This window comes from Gouania willdenowi, chromosome 17, assembly GCF_900634775.1.
Source record: "Gouania willdenowi chromosome 17, fGouWil2.1, whole genome shotgun sequence".
NCBI classification, from domain to species: Eukaryota; Metazoa; Chordata; class Actinopteri; order Blenniiformes; family Gobiesocidae; genus Gouania; species Gouania willdenowi.
The window spans coordinates 54,310-72,254 of record NC_041060.1 but is presented as its reverse complement, the minus strand read 5'-3'; the positions used below and the strand labels follow the sequence as shown (position 1 = coordinate 72,254).

General features: G+C 33.8%; 1 protein-coding gene across 2 annotated transcripts; it reads right to left on the bottom strand.

Moving 5' to 3' along the window:
• Positions 1-266: 266 nt before the first annotated feature.
• On the bottom strand, positions 267-15,304 carry metap1d (methionyl aminopeptidase type 1D (mitochondrial)). Of its 2 annotated transcripts, none has more exons than XM_028473053.1 (10): positions 15,259-15,304; positions 13,967-14,118; positions 12,227-12,376; positions 11,302-11,450; positions 9,301-9,343; positions 9,062-9,225; positions 8,880-8,977; positions 1,105-1,152; positions 548-626; positions 267-447 (listed from the first exon to the last, which is right to left on the bottom strand). In XM_028473053.1, exons 1-10 carry the CDS (start codon positions 15,296-15,298, stop codon positions 363-365), a joined length of 1,008 nt encoding a protein of 335 aa, XP_028328854.1. In that variant the 5' UTR covers positions 15,299-15,304; the 3' UTR covers positions 267-362. The 2 variants fall into 2 exon arrangements, with proteins under 2 accessions (XP_028328854.1, XP_028328856.1); XM_028473055.1 differs by having other exon boundaries at positions 362-486.
• Between the last annotated feature and the right edge of the window lie 2,641 nt (positions 15,305-17,945).

Sequence of the window (17,945 nt, the reverse complement as noted above, 5' to 3'; positions counted from 1 at the left end):
ATTTTTGTACATTTTGGTGTATTTTTGTATAGTGGTGTATTTTTTTAACAGCAATCGTGTGTATTTTTGGAACCGTTTTGTGTATTTACTACGTAGGCGAGTGCTGCCAGTTTCCCACATGACCCGATTAGCAGAAACATATAAATAGTGTTGCATTTAATTTTAATATTTTAAAATAAATGAACTCTGAGCTTTTTCTATCAATAAAACATTAAATTAGCAGTAAAAATAAAAGAAAAACTCCATATCAAAATATCCAAAGTAGCTTTTACACTTTACGGTAGTTTTAATTGAAATGAGGTCAGATGTTCATCACAACAGAAAAGTTAAACACATCCATCCTCCTGGTTGGTTTATCTGGGTCACAGTTTGTTCTCTTCAGGTAATTTGGTGAGAATTTTGACTCCGTTGGATGTAACGGCGACTGTGTGTTCAAACTGAGCTGACCTGTAACAAGTAAACATTTAAACACAAACACACACTTTTCTTAAAAGAGATTCAGCAACACATAATTGATTAAAGAGTAAAAAATAGTCATTTTTAAAACCTTTTATCGTCCATTGACACTGCGGTCCATTTGTCCTTCATAATCCTGAAGTCCACAGACCCCTCCATCAGTATGGGCTCTACAGAGGAAATGACATCATCACTCATTGTTCCACGCACAATCGCAGCTTAACATATACACACACATCATGGAGGATCAACTCTGCCATCACTAAAAAAATTATTAATTTAATGAAAATCCTTCAAAAAATTCTCTGATAAATGGTTTGACTGTCGATGACAATAACATTTATTTGTGCGTGAATAAATAAATAAATAGCATTTATTTAAATAATGAGAAATTTATTTATTAATTACTTATGGAAAATCTCTATGGAAGCCCATTTCCACCAGTTAAAAAAAACCACACACACAAAAAACTAGGAATAGTAAAATAAATTGTCATAATTATGAAATTCTCATAATTGAAATACTGAGAATTTATTATCATTAATAATTATTATTAAGATCCAATGAACTTCCATAGATATCTGTAGATATATTTATTTAATTAATGGTGGCAGAATTGTTCCTCCACACACATTAAGGTAAACGTACCTATTGTAAAAGCCATCCCTTCATCCATCGTCATGTCATTGTCGTTAGCTGCAAACAAAGCACAGACACATACAAACTATTATAGATATTTTTTTGAGTGAAAAAAAAATACTTTTAATTTAATTTAAAAAAAATTCACAGCCACACACACATACACACTGTTTTTGAATACAACCTCTTTCTTTTTCAATTTTAAATTATTTAATGCAAAAATAAACACATACGAGAACAAACTACTATATCCAGTATTTAGTGTGACTAGTTATTTTTAAGGTAAGAGCAAAGAATCTCACTGATAAATAAGTTATTGTTTGTGACCATAATACATGTGTAATAATATCATAATTAATATATTGTGATCTAATAATAATAAAAGCTTTACTAAAGCATTGGATCTAATACAATTATATTAATATGAATGGTAGCATTCAAACATTCAAAGTTGACTTAAGTTTGGAAACTAAAACATTATTTTCAAGTAAGAAAAAGGTTACATTTTTTTCTTAATATTAAATTTTCTATTTTATATTGGTTTTCTCAGGTTTTTATTTATCTATTACATGTCAAAAAATATCTATTCTATAGACTTAATCATGTTTTTTCTGTTGTGGATGTAGCTTTTACTTTAGCTTTAGGAACTGAACCAAATGCCATTTTAAGATTTAGGTTAAATGTTTAAAATGTTTTACATGTAATGCTCAGGGGCGGGGCCACAGGACACCATAGGAAACTCCTGAGGTTTATTCCATAAAGCAGGTTATGTTCAAACTCTGAGTATGTTCAGGCTCAAATAAGGGAAACTCTGAGTATCTCATTCCTAAACGTGAGGTATGTTCTTCTCTGAGTATGTTGCCATGGTAACATTGTCCGTGAACTAAACCTGGTCAGTGGCAGGTTTTATCAAAGAAACCCTGGGTTTCTACCTGGCTCCGCCCACCTGAACACCGTTTCTGAACACTTTAATGAACCTTAACTTTTCTCTGAAACACATTAGTAACATCACACACCACAGACGTGTTCACATCATTACTAATGTTGTGTTGCTTTACGTTTTTTTTTTTTTTTTTTATCAAACGGTAATTTTCTTTCTAACATTGTAGATGTAGATCATTTAGTGAAAGTCACTGAGAGGTTGATCTACATTAAAACATCTACTGACGTCTGTAATAAAGTTCACTGAATACAAACTTGTGGATAATATAAAGGAGGAGATGATCATTTAAAAATAAATACAATTTATTTTAATTTTTTTTATTTATTCAGTTCATTTCCGACATGGTTGCAATCACAGAAATTCACTTTGACATACAGAGCAGAAATCACATCGTCACCGTTTTTTTTTTATTGTATTTTATTTTTTTGTCTTTTTTCATGCCGGAAAGGATGACGGAAAAAAAGCAGTTTGCTTATCTAAATCCGTCCCCTGCTTTGAACACAGAAAATTTTACATCAAAGCTCGTTTTTTTCCTGGTCAAACATTCCTATCTTCTTCATACCACAATTTCATCTTTTCATTTATGTTTTTTTTTTTTTTTCCTTTTTTGTGTTGGATGTGTTCTCATCTGCAGTCATTGTTCCTGTTGTTACTCCTCCTCTCTCTCGTTGTTATCCGTATCCCCTCGGGCTTTCTTTTCCAGACGTTGTTTACGTTCCTCCAACTCTCCAAAAAAAAAGTTCTTCTTTCGAACTACCTTGATATCCTCGGAAAGTCGCCTCAGCATACGATACATCAGAATGGCACATGCACATACACATACCCCCATCATTACCAGGCCAAAGATCATGACCCCTAGCAGACAGATGTCCTCCACATCTTCCACTGTCAGCAGGGAGAGACAGAGCATCTGGCTTCTTCCCTGTGCATCCATGACATATCCACTTGGGTATGTGTCCTTTGGACACGCTGGTTCGTGCTGTAGTGATCGTCTCTTTGTGAAGATTGAGTCGATGGCGCTCAATGACCAGTTGATGAGTTCCATGTCGTCGCTGTTTTGATCTTGTATGCGTGTAGGAATATCCTCCGTGTCTTCTCCTTAAATCTTGTCAGATTTTCAGATTGTTGTGTCTCTGCATCAAGGTTATTCCAGAGGTTCATGGCTCTATACACAGTACTATGTTTCCCAATGTTGGATTTGACCCTGTCTAGTCTAAACACATTATTATGTCTGAAGTCAAAGGCATTTTGATTGTATGTGAAACGTTTTTGTATTTGATGTGGTAGTTTTTTAGATGAGGCCCTAAATGCATGTATTTGTGTGTTGTAGTGTATTATTTCTTGCAGTTTTAGGTATTTTGCCTTCTCGAATAATTCGTTTGTGTGTGCGTTGTGTGGTGCTTTATATAAAATTCTTATAGCTTTTTTTTGTAGTTTAAATAGTGGTTCAAGATACGTTTTGTAGTTATTACCCCATATTTCAGAGCAGTAGTTTAAGTGCGATGCTATGAGTGAAGAATAGATTGTTTTAAGTGATTTGGTATGTAGGATTTGTTGAAGCTTCCATAGAATGTAACTGCTTTTGGCAACTTTGTTTTTAACTATTTGTATATGTTTTTTCCAGGTCAGCTTGTCGTCCATCCACACTCCTAGTGCCCTATATTCTTTTACTTCTTCTATTATTTCCATGTTTAGTTTCAGTCTTATATCTCCTATTATTTTTTACTTTCCGAAATTGATGAATTTTGTTTTGCTGACGTTTAGGGCTAGTTTATTTACATCTAACCATGTCTGAATTTTTGATAATTCTTCATTTGTTGACTCTATTAGAGTTTTAATGTCTTTACCTGAGCATAGGATGTTGTATCGTTTGCAAACAACGTTAGTTCGAGACAATTTGATACTTTGAAAATGTTGTTTATGTATAAAATGAACAGTTTTGGCCCTAAAATTGAACCCTGTGGAACACCACATTGTATGGTTTGGCATTTTGATGTGTGTTCTTCAAAGTCAACATATTGTCTCCTATTTGTCATATAGCTTTTAATCCATTTTAAGGTGTTGTGCTTTATTCCGTAATTTTGAAGTTTTTCTTCTAGAATATCATGATTAATTGTGTCAAAGGCTTTTTTTAGGTCCAGAAAAATTCCGAATACAAATAGTTTTTTTTCTGATGCTTCTCTTATATTCTCCGTGATGTCAATTATAGCCATTGCTGTTGAACGTCCTTTTCTAAACCCATATTGTCCTTCATGTAGTATATTATTGTCTTCTATAAATTTGTCGAGTCTTTTCATGAAGAGCTTTTCTAGAATTTTCGATAATTGTGGTAATATTGATATAGGTCGATAATTAGTGAAATTCCATTTTTCTCCACCCGTGTAAATCGGTCTGATTTTTGCAATTTTCATTTTGTCTGGGAAAACCCCATTCTTAAATGAGAGATTACTTATATGTGTTAATGGCGGGGTTATTTCAGCTGTTATGGTTTTTATTAGACTCATAGTTAGATTATTAACGTCTCTGGATTTTTTTGAGGTACAGGTTGTGATTATTCTGTCCACCTCTGCTTCTGTTACTTCTTCAAGTATGAAATACTTATCAATGTCTTTCTTCTCATTGTCAAAATGGTTCCATTTAAGTGTTGGGTGTTGATTAATCCCTTTCTCCGTGTTTTTTCCAGTATTTATGAAAAAACTGTTCAGTTCTTGTGCTATTATGTTTTTATTGTATTCTTTTACATTGTTTATTATAAAGTGGTCTGTATCTTTTTCTTTACTTTTACACATGGTTATGGAGTTTATAATTTCCCACAATTTTTTGTTTTTGTTTTTATTCTCTTTTAATTGTTTTTCATAATATTCTCTTTTTTTTCTCTTAGTAAATTATTGACTTTGTTTCTGTATTTTTTATAACGTACTTCTGCTTTCAATGTTTTTTCTGTAACATATCTTTTATATAATGTGTTTTTCTTTTTGCATACGTTGGCTATTTTCTTATTAATCCATGGTACATTGTTTGCTTTACTTTTGGTTGTTATGTTTTTCAAAGGGCAGCATTTATCGTATATTGTTGTTATTGTGTCTGTAAATGTGTCATATGCTACGTTCACGTCTTCTTCATTGAAAACACTCCGTCTCTCTTTTTAGCTGTTGTTTAAAGTTTTCTAGTTGTTTTTCTCCTTCCAGTCTTCTGTATGTCAATGTGTTATGATTTTCAAGGTTCGTCTTCTCGTTAGTGTTTAGTATTGTAAATATTGGTAAATGATCAGAGATGTCATTTATTAATATACCACTCGTTAGATCTGAGTTTTGTATGTTTGTGAAGATGTTATCTATCAGTGTTGAGCTGTGTTTTTGGTTGGTTTCGTTATGAGAAGTTTTAATCCATTTGTGTACATGTAATTAGTAAAGTCTTCAATGTGGGGATTTTTTAAAGGATTTAAAATGTTTATGTTGAAGTCTCCACATATCAATAATCTCATATTTAGTTTTTTTCTATCATTTTGGCTAGTTTCTCATTAAATATGTCTATTTTACAGTCAGGTGCACGATACAAACAACAGATTATTATCTTATGTCCCTCTGGACTTGTAATTTTCACAGTTATACATTCCATCACTCCTTCCACGGTTACACTCGTCGATTCTATAATCTCCATCTCAATATTTTCTTTTATGAATAATGCCACCCCACCTCCTGGCTTGTGTAATCTGTTCTTATAGACAAATTTATATCCTTTTATCATAAACTTCATGCCTTTTTTTTTGTTGAGCCAAGTTTCTAACAGTGCTATTATGTCAAACCTATACAAAGTAGAGATGTAATCCTTAATGTCTTCAAAATTTGCATACATACTCAGACAATTAAAATGAATAAGTGACAGACCTTTTTTCTTCTTTGTTTCCACTTTGAATTCAGTCTCCGTATAGTAATAACAGTCTGTATCTTGTTTCCAGTGTGAAAAGTTGTTTGGGTCCACTTCGTCCACTTGATTAATCTCCCGTTGTTGATGTTGTTGATAATGTTGTGAATGATTTTTAGTGATTCTTTCCATATCCATAATTTTTAATCAGTGTTCTTGTCATTTAGGTACCTCATTCGTATTTTTCCAGGTCTTCCATCCTTTCGATTAGAATGGGTTTTCCATTTTCTTCTCCTGGAGGTGTAATGTAAATCCTGCAGCCTTTGGTCCACGTCTTCACAATTTTTCTTCCTTTTTTCATTTGTCGTGCCTTCCATGCGATACTTGCATTCTGCTTCGTCAGGTTCTCGTTCATAAACACCATCGTTTCCTTCAGTTTTCTGCCTTGCTTCATGATTTCTCCTTTAAATTTCACATTCGTGAATGTGATTTTCACATCTCTGGTGTCTTTACGTTTTGGCAGCAGCTGGCAGTAGTTGATGTTGTCAGGGTTCACGTCAATGCCTTTCGAGTCCAGGTAATCAATCACCTGTTCTTCAATCAATTTTGTGTCTTCGATGGTCGGTTTTTCTCTTTGTCTTATCGCACTGGCGTAGCTCCTTGGCCTAATCTTTAGGCCCGTGATGATGACATCCTTTTCTTTTTCTTTTCTTTCCAGATCTTCAACCCTCGCATTCAGCATTTTTATCTTTTCAACATTCTTTACATTTTCTTCTTTCAATACCCTGACGTCACTCTCCACGGTTTTCATTGATTTCCTCAGGGCATTCCTCATAGACTCCATCGCCTTCTCTAGCTGGTCTATCTTCGTAGATAGACCAGCTTTCATTTCCTTAATCATTTCCTTAAGCTCTTCCAAAGCCGGTTCAGGTTCTGGTGGATCCGGTGGTCCTGATGGACCTGTTTGTTTTTTTCTTCCAGCCATAATCTGGGCCCAAGTTTTCTCAGGCTCTCTTCGGATGCAGCTGTTCGCTGCTCGCTGTTAATCTCCCAAGGTCGTGTTATCAGACAGGAGTATTGCACTCCTGCAGAGCATCTGAAACATGTCTGTTCTCCATTGTTGTTTTAAATTGTTATACAGTTAAATCTGTAGATCACGGGCCTTTGAGGATATGATGGCACAGTGAGTTGTGATGCTACACGTGGAAGCGATGGGTCGCGGGTTCGCGTCCCACTTCAGTGTTTTTTAGGACATTTTTTAGGACGTTGAGATGACTCTGGCGACAATATTACATTAAAAATCAATATAAATGATGCAGTATCAGCGGCATTTACTGTCTTGATATCCAGTGTAACAGAAGGACTCTCTATACAGACATCCTATGATGCTGACACGTCTACTCAGACACATTTTATTCATATTATTCACCACTCGTCACGTCACTGAAGAGATAAAGTGATGAAGTGACCAAAAAGTGTGACTAATTACGTGTGATTTAAGCCACTATAATCACTGAAGACTGAACACACCTTTAGAACAGGATCATATTCATCAAACACCGGCTTATTTCACCATCAGGGTGAATAAATCACTATTTTCCGGGTGGTTGCCATGGCAGTTTGACTCATCTTCGATCCATTGATGATGGCTTTTTATCGCGTGTGCACGTCAGTAACCCAAGGTTTACATACTCAGAGTTGATTGATCCACTTCATACCAGCTGTAATGAATCAGATACACAGAGTTTACCATGGAGGGTATATTGACCTAGAGTTTATGGATAGACTCAGAGTTTGTTAAACCTCCTTTATGGAACACACCTCTGCTGGATTATTCTGTCAATTAATAATAATAATAATAATAATTATTCATTTTATTTATAAGTGTTTTTTTTTTTTTTAAAAACTCACACTTTTACTCAATTACACACAGGTAAAAAAAGAAACTCACAACAACAAAAGAAAATACAGAAAATAAGTAACAATCATAAGTTAAAGTTTAAAAAGGTGAGTTGACGAGTGATTTGAAAGTTGGAGGGTCAGTGCAGTGTTGAATGTGTGCAGGGAGTGTGTTCCACAGCATTAAACACACACACACACACACATCTATGATGTAGTTAAATCATGGCATGAATATTATTTACAGTTCTCCAAAAAGTCACTTATCATCAACACAACACTTATTTTAAAAACATTTTGTGACTAAAAACTCATGAATGTGTTTAATGTGCAGTGTTTGGAATAACAGCGTTTAAAATAACGGCGTTTTTCAGTAACAGGGTAATCTAACCAATTACTTTTAAAGCCGTTACAACGTCTTTATCGTTACTGAACGTTAAATGTGGTGCGTTACATGCATTGATTAAATAAACTGTAATCTGAAAACATCCCTGGCTTCTTACTCAGCTGTAGTGAGGAGGTGTGTTAAAAACACCGTGAGCGATTATGATTGGCTAAGGCGACGTCATGTTCCATGGTAGCCAATCAGAGCTAGTGTTTTGTGTGTGTGTGTGCGCGCCAACACACACACACACACACACACTACAGATGTGATGAATCAGCAGAGATGGTGAGCGTGAACAATCTGATGAAAAGTTGTCATTTTTAAAGTGACAATACAAACACTACTTTATATTAATTATGGTCAAAGACAAGAACGTACATGTGAAGTGTTCATTATATCCAGGAGTGATGACTTTGTCCACATCCGTTGTAAGCAACTCAAATTTAATGAAACCCCTCACAACGATACACGCATCTAAAAAGTCTGAATTATTTGACATATAGCAACTTTTTTTTTTTAACAGTAACGTAAATAGTTACTTTCCTTGGTAATGAGTTACTTTTATTATAGAGTAATTCAGTTACTAACGCAGTTACTTTTTGGAACAAGTAGTGATTAATTATAACTAATTACTTTTTTAAAGAAACGTTCCCAACACTGTTCATGTGACAGAACCATGTGCTCATATCTCACCGTGATGCCAGATCTCAGGATGACAGTGGAAGTATGAACCAATCCCGTGTCCAATAAAATAAGGACTTACGTTGAAGCCATTGACATGAGCTATTTCACTGTTAATGGAAAACACAAGTGTTTAGAGTGTGTGTGTGTGTGTGTGTGTGTGTGTGTGTGTGTGTGTGTGTGTGTGTGTGTACCTGATAGTGTTCCCTATAACACACAGCTGTGCTCCTGGTTTACAGGCGGCGATGGCCTCATCCCTGCACTTCCTGGCCGTGTCCACCAATCGCCGTCCAGCCTCGTCCACCTGACCAATCAGGAAGGTTTCTGACGTGTCACCGTGGTAACCATCTAAGTACACCTATCGTAGAGTGACGGAGGAAAAGTGAGTGATGGGAACGGTGCGGACACAGTGATTGGTAACGTACAAACATACGGTGACGTCCACGTTGATGATGTCACCATCTTCGAGTTTACGACTGGAAAACAAAAGACTAGAAGGATCAGCATGAGGTGACTGACTTAAACATGTAAATCGCTAACAGCTCAATGCTAATAAACTGTTAGCATCAAACGGTTTTACATTTGTTCAGAATTTCCCTATCAATGCAATTTAGAAACATATATATATATATATACAGTATATTTATAGATAGATAGCTTTATTGATCCCACAGTGGAGAAATTTATCAGATAAAGTGCAGTAAAAAAAAGAAGGCAACAAACGGAAAAACCCAAAAAATAGTTTCAAAAAGATAAATAAGCAAAACAATAACAGAAGCAATATATAAATAAATAAAATAATATAAAAAGATTAAAGGACACAGATATATGTATATATTTATGCTTAAATAATTAGTGAATTATATAATTTCTGTTTAGCTTTTGAAAATTATTCAATAAAATTGTATCTGATCTTATCGCTGAATAATAATGGTAGTGACAAAAAAAGAGAACTGTGTCATAAACATCTACGATGATTTGTGTCTGTATTGAGTCAACATTAATAATGCAGTGCAAACAAAATGCATAACTGGGAAATATCTATACATATGATGTGTAATTTAAATTACTCCTGATAAAACATTAAACGCATAAATCTCAATCAGATAAAGACAGTGAAAGCTTCATAGATCAATAGATCAATTACTTAGAGATAAAAATGATGTAAAAAAAATAAAATTGTGACTCCAAAGTTTAATTCCAACAAGTTATTTTGTCTTCTTTTTAAATAATATGTTAAGGTTTCATTTTCTTAACAAAATAAGACAAAAATTATGCGAAAGTCAAGGACACATTAAGGCGATCAGCAGACGCCTCTGAAGAAGACTGGCAGTTGAAATTCAAAACACGTCAGGAGATCAAATTAAATTTCCTGAAAAAAAGTTGTCTGAATAAGTGAAACCTTAACATATTATTCAAAGTTTGTTTTGATCTCCACTGTAAACACACTTTTTTTTTATATTTTTGGAAATGTTTTGTGCATTGCATTGTGGGATGTGGAGTCCTGTAGTCGAATGTCTAGAAGTGTTTTAACTTCATTCTTACTGAGATTGATTGTGTTTCTTTGCCAAATGAGGAGGACAGTGATTGGCTAGACTCCATGTTATCACCTCACTCCACAGGACGTTTCATTTCAGCTGGATTCAGATCTGTCCGTCATCCGCCATTGTTTTACTGCAACTCTCAGTCCATGGGGGGTATTTTCATTTTTAATGCTTTATTTTGAACATGTGTGAGTAACTGAAAGATCAGAATAGTCAAAACAACACACACAATAGTAAAAAAAAACAATAACAATAGTAAAAACAATAAACAATAACAATAGTAAAAACAACACAAACAATAGTAAAAAAAAAAACAATAACAATAGTAAAAACAATAAACAATAACAATAGTAAAAACAACACAAACAATAGTAAAAAAAACAAAACAATAACAATAGTAAAAGGTACAATAATATGACCCCCAATGATTTCCAAAAGGAGTAGGATAAAGCATACAATTATTAAAAATTGCAGTCAGTCTAATGAACATAAATATTTACATAAAACCTTCCAATAAATAGAAGATATATAGAGTAGATAAACCAATACATTAATAATGTATTTCAAGAATAAATAAACTTTGGCAGTTTTTTGGGGGGCAAACACAAGAAATCACTTAAAAATCACTTTTATGTATCCATCTCCAGGACTCCACATCCCACAATGCAATGCAGGAAACTTTTCTGACAATGTCAAAAAGAGTGTGTTTACAGTGGAGATGAAAACAAAATTTCCAGCAATAATTTCCCAGCAAATAAAGGTTGATTTATTGATATTATGTCTGTGTCTGATCAAATGTTGCCGTTTATAACAGCTTTGAATCTCACCCAATCAGAAATGCATAAAGCTTTTATCAGAAGTGATTATGATTCATTATCCAGGACATTTACCTGTCAGGTATTCCATGACACACCACATTGTTGACAGATGTACAGACTGACTTTGGGAAACCCCCATAACCGAGGGGGGAGGGGTAGCCGTTGTGTTTCACCGTCTCATGATGCACAATGAAGTCAATCTCATCTGTCGTCATACCAACCTACAGACACAGAATACATTAATATGGTTAATGATACCAGGGTTGACGTCAATTACATTTTTCAATTACAATTATGTTTTTAATTATCCATGTTAAATTACTACTCAATTATGATTACAATGACCAGCATTTTTTCCAATTATTGTTTCTCCCCTGAAAGTCAAATACAATTATGTTTTCAATTACTAAAGTTAAATTACAATTAAGCACAATTACCAAGCCTTTAATAAATAATTGCATAAAACGTAATCTTCCTCCTGTGTTAGCTTTCTGTTAGCATCTCTAATGCTAACGGGTCAGTTTGACCCACATCTTAAATCAGCTGTAAAATACACTAATAAATATTATTTATCATCTAATTAGTTTCCTATCTATTGGTTACCTTGTTAGGCTTCCTAATCAATGAAAATATTGGTATTAATATTTTTGGTGTCAGTATACAACTAGATTAATTGTTTTTTTAAATGGTAAAATGATCTTAAACAGAACTGACAGCTGGAGACAAAAGTAGATCTGAAAAATATTTAATTGATTGTTAACCACATAAATGTAAGCCATACATGGTTCCACAGATTTGCATTTTAGTTAAATTATAATTGACAGTTTTAATACAATTTCAATGCAAATTACAATTTCAAAGTCAATTAACTGAACTCAATTGTAATTCAATTATGAATGCAACAGCAACACATTAGTCAAATTACAGTTACAATTATAAATACGTAACAATTGTAATTAATTATTAGTTATAATTATATAATGCTTCTGCTTCTTACCCTCAGACTGGTTCCAGCCAATAGCAGGACGTGTCTCGCTAGCTGACAGGCTCTGGCCAGGCCTTTGATCTGCTCCTGGTCTTTGATCTCGATGTAATCAGGCCACTCTGGGACCAGTGCAGAGCACACGTAGTCCGGCCGCACAATGTGCTTCAATCATCACGGAAAACAGGGGAAAGGTAGTGTCAATTTTCTAGAGATTCTAATTTAAATGTTTGTTTTTTATGTGTGGTTGAGATATTATTTGGTCTAATCCAGTTGTTCCCTAACTTTCCACAGTCCCGTAACCCTTCAGACGTTTAACCTGAACCCATGTACCTCCTACTCATGCACATTTAAAAAGCACAATAATGTAATGTCATATACTGTATAATGTTGCCCTACAGTGAAATTTGTCTCTGAATGTTACCTATCATGTTGAGGTATAATGTATGTGTATATATAGAATAATCAGTAAGCACACAGATATTTAGCCTGAAAAACAATCTCTAAAGTAAGGGGTACAGGGGTAGTTTTAACTGGCAAATAATGGGCATGACAAATGGTGAATGTGGTTAAATTGTCAGAAATATTCATGAATTATGGTGAAAAGAGGTTAAAAGTGACAATAATGGATCAACATATGTGACATTAGGTGTAAAAGTGGTAGAAAGGGTTTATAAGTGCTGAACATGTCTGGAAAGTGGAAAAAATGTGTAGAAAAGACATTAAAATGTGATGTAGAAGTGTCAGAAATGGGGGCAAAAATACATTAAAAGGAGCAAAAATATGGCAAGAAAAAGTGATGAAAATATGTTAAAATATGGTGAGTTTGGTGGAGTTGTAGAAAAAGGGTAAAAATAAGCAAAAATGGGCTCAAATTGTTTAAAAAGAATTCCTCGTTTCTTGAAGGCGTCTGGCCACCTCCTCCCCAAAGTTGAGAACCACTGGTCTTGAGGGTGGTCTTACAGAGGTCAGTGTGTCATTGGTGGTAATAAATGGAGGCTCCTGACGACTGCTCTATTTATATTCTAGTTTCCAATGTTGTCACACTGTTTTTCATTTCTATTCATGTACCCCCATGACAGGGTTGCTATGGTTACGGCCTGAGGGCCGGACCTGGCCCGATTGTACATCACATCCGGCTCGTGGTTTATATGGGACAGCATTTTTAAAAAAATGTTTAATCTGTTTTATGTTTTTGTGTCCATAGCACACAACATGTGAAATAAAACCATCCAGTCGTTTGTTTATGATCTGTGTAAGTCAGAGAAAATTGCTCCGTTTCAAATTTTCTGCCAGATCAGATGAACAATTTCAAGCCCAACCACGAACCACGAATCTGGCAACACTGTGTGTGACACAATGTGACACAGCAGATCTGACTACCACCTTGAATGTGTTTTGTCTATTTTGTTGTATTTCTAATTTATAAATGTAAGCTACTTGCATGGATGGAACAATGTTACATGTTTAGAGGGTAATGTGCTTTAGGCTGATATGTAATTATAGACCTCATTGTGAGGCTATTGTGGTGCCAATGTCACTTCTTTTTTATGTGTAGACCTTCATGAATAATTTCAAGCATCATATCCATGTGTTGAGTCAGTGTTTGGTCTTTCAGGCCAAAAGTGTAATTCAGCCCCCTGAGGTCTCACTTGAAAAAAATCTGTCCCCCAGACTAATTTCACCCTGGCACCCCTGCCCTATAATAATTTCCATACCCCACTTTGGGAACCTATGGTCTAATCATAGCCGTACCTTTGGCACTGCATAGGCAGGCCTAACAGAGGCTGGACGAACCACATTGTGGGAGTTTTTCCACTTCCTCCAGAAGAAGCGTCGATGTTGCTGACCCAGAGATGGACTAGAACATCCAAGACAACAAGCTCTACGAAGGATACTGCTCAGCCCTGCAGAACGCAAAAGATTTAGAATTAAATCAAAAATTGTAATTCAAATTCACTGTCTAAAGTGAAGGGTAATAAAAGCACTCAAAATCCATCTCTTAAAATATACAATCTAAATTATAGTCTATTCTGAAGGATTGGACTGAAGTAAAAAAAATCTGATCCACAAACAACTGCTTTTACATTGTTATTGAAACACTGACTCATAAGTACACAGCATTAAATGACACTGAACAAATGTGTCACCTGTTATTACACAGGTAGTAATGCTTTAATGCAGTTAAAGGAAAGTTAATATTTTGTTACTTTTTTCTTTAAAGCAGAAAAGCACAAATGATTTTATACACACTGTACCTTTGTGTTTTTTCCCCAGAAAAGGACTCCAAAACACACAAAACTAAAGTACTGGAAAATATAGAAAATAACAAAAATAGACAGTCACAGAAATGACTAAAAACAAAATAACAAAAATACGCAAACTTACAAACATTCAAAATATGCAAAATTACTTCAAAAACACACAAAACAAAGTCAGAAACACACAATAGAAGAACAAAAACCCACAAACCCTTTATTCTTTCCTGTATTAATCATTAATATTCTAAATACTGACATAAATGTTCATAATGTGGCTCCCAGATCAAATCAGATTTTTATGGATCCCGCTGTTATAAAACTGCTCATGACGCTTCACAAAACTTAATGCAACCATTTTCACTGGCAGTACCTGATAATATGAACATGTACTATAAATAATCAGGTGGACATGTTTCTACACGGAACAACTAAAGTGACGGACCTACACCTGCTGCTCCTTGGGATCCTGCGTGTTTGTCTCATACAGCAGCGTTATAACAGTTATATAATAGATATAAGATAGATATAGATATAATATCATAAAATACATATATAACAGTCTGTCACAGAGTCACTATTCGTTAGTTATTTTCATTCAAAGCAACGTAAACAAGCTGCAGCGGTTAGCATTTAGCATCCAATCTTATTAGGTTAAAATAGTGACTTTCACACAAAATAATGATTATTACATGTCGGGTTCATTATTCCCCCTCCATTGTACACTAATAACGCTAAACAACGTGTTTTATCATCCCTGTAGAGACTGAGGGAGCAGTAGTTTTTCACCTGCCCTGGTAGTCACTCCTGCTGCACAGCGCGCCGCCATGACACGTCACGTGGTCCGAGGGTCACGTGGTGCAGGCAGTGGGAGATTATTATGGATTAGTAACTATTTCAAATCCACACAAAATAAACCAGGTCCATTTCCAGATTTGGACAAAGTCCTCACCGTTATTACCTGAGTGGAAGTACAGATACACTTTGTGGAAAAGTTCTTTAAAACAAGTAAAATTAGTTAAGTCCAAATATGAAGTACTGAAATATTTTCCTTTTTTAATTCAAATTTAAAATCTGCAACATGATTTTCCTCCTCATAATTGTAAATAAGAACACAGTGATGCACAATGTGTTACATGTTTATAGCACTGTAATACAACTGAATAACACTGTGGTGTTTCATATGAAATACAATTAAATTAGTGTTTAAAAAAAAATCTGTAAAGTAGGCTCAACATTACACAATAAAGGTAAGAAGTCCGAGTATTCTATCTCAGCTGAATTTATCAATACAACTGCTTAGTTTGACAAAAAATAAACCTGTAACACTGGCAACCTTTTGTCACATAAAAATGTGATTATCTGATCTGAGAGACACATTATCAATAGTCATGTCAGCATTTACATTAATGACCAATCAGAGCATTAATACAGTAAAGAACAAAGGGTCAGGTAGATTTGTGTCTTTATTATTCAATCAAAAAAACTTATTAAATCAAATAAAAAAGAAAGCGTTCAAATGCAATTTTTTGGGTCTCAAATATTTTTTTTTGCATTTCAACACTTTTACTTTGATTGAACATGTTTTTTTTAATTGAAGGGATTTTTTTTAATTTTATTTTATTTTTATTGAATAATAAAGACACACATTTACCTCCATAGGTTTGTGCGTGCATGTTCGTTTTTTTTGTTTTTGTTTGGTTTTTTTTTGTAGTTTTGTATAACTTTTTGTTGTAATTGTGGTTTTGTAAAATTTATTTACATTTTTTGTTTAATGTTTTACATAATAACATTTTGTGTATTATATTTTTATGTATGTATGTTGTGTTTTTATTTTTGTAAATTTTTTTAGTTGTATTGTGTGTTTTTGGAGTCATTTCGCATATTTTAGTTTTTATTTTGTGTATTTTTACTGTTGTTTTGTGTGTTTTTCAGTAATTGTGTGCCTTCCTTTTAAGGGCCACATTAAAATAGACCAAGGGCCACCAGTTGTCCATGTCTGGTCTAAAATGTCAAATCGTCAGTTGTAAAATGACTTCCTTAATCTCTCCAAAGTCACTTTTAAGCAACAGATCTGCACTTCTTTTTGCAGTAAATGATTTTACCACATTGTTGTCAAAAGTTACTCAACACAGGAAATGATAAACGGTTTGTAGGTCACTGCCTTATCAGTGTAAACAAATACTGATATCCAATACAGACACCTCACCATGGTCAGTGAGATAAACTCTCATCTGCTTTCACTGAATATAAAAAGAGAAAATCTATCTGATAAACTAAGAATCAAAATATACAATAGATCTGTTCAACTGTCTGAGCAAAGTATGACAGTGTAACATTGTAAAGAGTGAAAAGTAAGTAAGTCATGTTTATTTGTATAACACCTTTCACAGACAGATAAGTCACAAGGTGCTTCACAGAATTACAATAGAAATACGAAGTACATTTACAGTCACAAAACATGAAGGTCATAAAAAACCCTGTTAAGAGAAAAACAGTACAACTAGCATATTATCACTGTATTGCTATTTTTTGTCCATTTGCTTTTCAGTCTTCCATTTTTCTATTTTTATCTGTGTGTATTTTGCATTTCAGTTAATTTGTGACGTTTTATTTTTAAATTTTTAAAAAAATTATTATTGTGATTATTGCTGCCATGCAAAGAGGAGATGGTGTATATAATTTATCATTTCTTTTTGTTTTAAATTTCCCTCTGTTTACAAAGCCGTAGTAAGAGCTCGTAAGTAAGGGCACAAAATGACAAAAAATGCACAAAATCAGGAGAGATACACAAAAAACTGAAAAAATACTTCTAAAAAAGGAAAAATACATACAAAAAAATACATTTATTTGAATATGTATTTACCCAGGAACATCATTGGGAACCAATTTTAATTTGCATTGACGACCTTGCCAAGAGACAGAATATATTTGACAAAAAATAAAAACACAGGATGATAGAATATATTTTAAAGGAAAATGCAGAGTAAAAAATTAAATGAAAGTAAAAAAAAGTATTGGTGTGTAATGGCCAAAAAAATACAAAATTCCTCAAAACAAAACACAGAAGATGACTTCAAATGAATAACTGAAAATTATATCAAATGACAAAAAAGAATAGAAAATTTAAAAAAATAACAAAACAGAAATCGCTCCAAAACCGAAATTACAACAAATACACACAAAATGACTCATTTGATTTTATTTGTTACTTTTAAACATGTTAAAAGAAAAACAATATATGCAAAACAAAAGAAATGTCACAAAACAAGTTAATTTCCAAAACAGATCAAAAACCCAAAATAAGAACATTGTAATAAAAAAATTTGACACCCTAAATAAACAGAATAACAGAACAGCTTTGATTAATTAATTGTTTTGTATTAATGCTCAGATCGGTCATTATTATGAATGCTAACAGTAATGTTGTGATGTAATAGGTCAGATCAGATAAAATAACATTTGATAATAATAGT

What these genes read in the sequence shown, in the direction of transcription:
- metap1d (XM_028473053.1), bottom strand. Translation starts at nt 15,298, where the DNA reads ATGGCGGCGCGCTGTGCAGCAGGAGTGACTACCAGGGCAG. An exon ending in AGGAGTGACTACCAGGGCAG is followed by an intron (nt 14,119 to 15,258) that starts GTGAAAAACTAC and finishes TGCGTTCTGCAG; the next exon opens with GGCTGAGCAGTATCCTTCGT. An exon ending in TCCTGAGATCTGGCATCACG is followed by an intron (nt 1,153 to 8,879) that starts GTGAGATATGAG and finishes CTTTGTTTGCAG; the next exon opens with CTAACGACAATGACATGACG.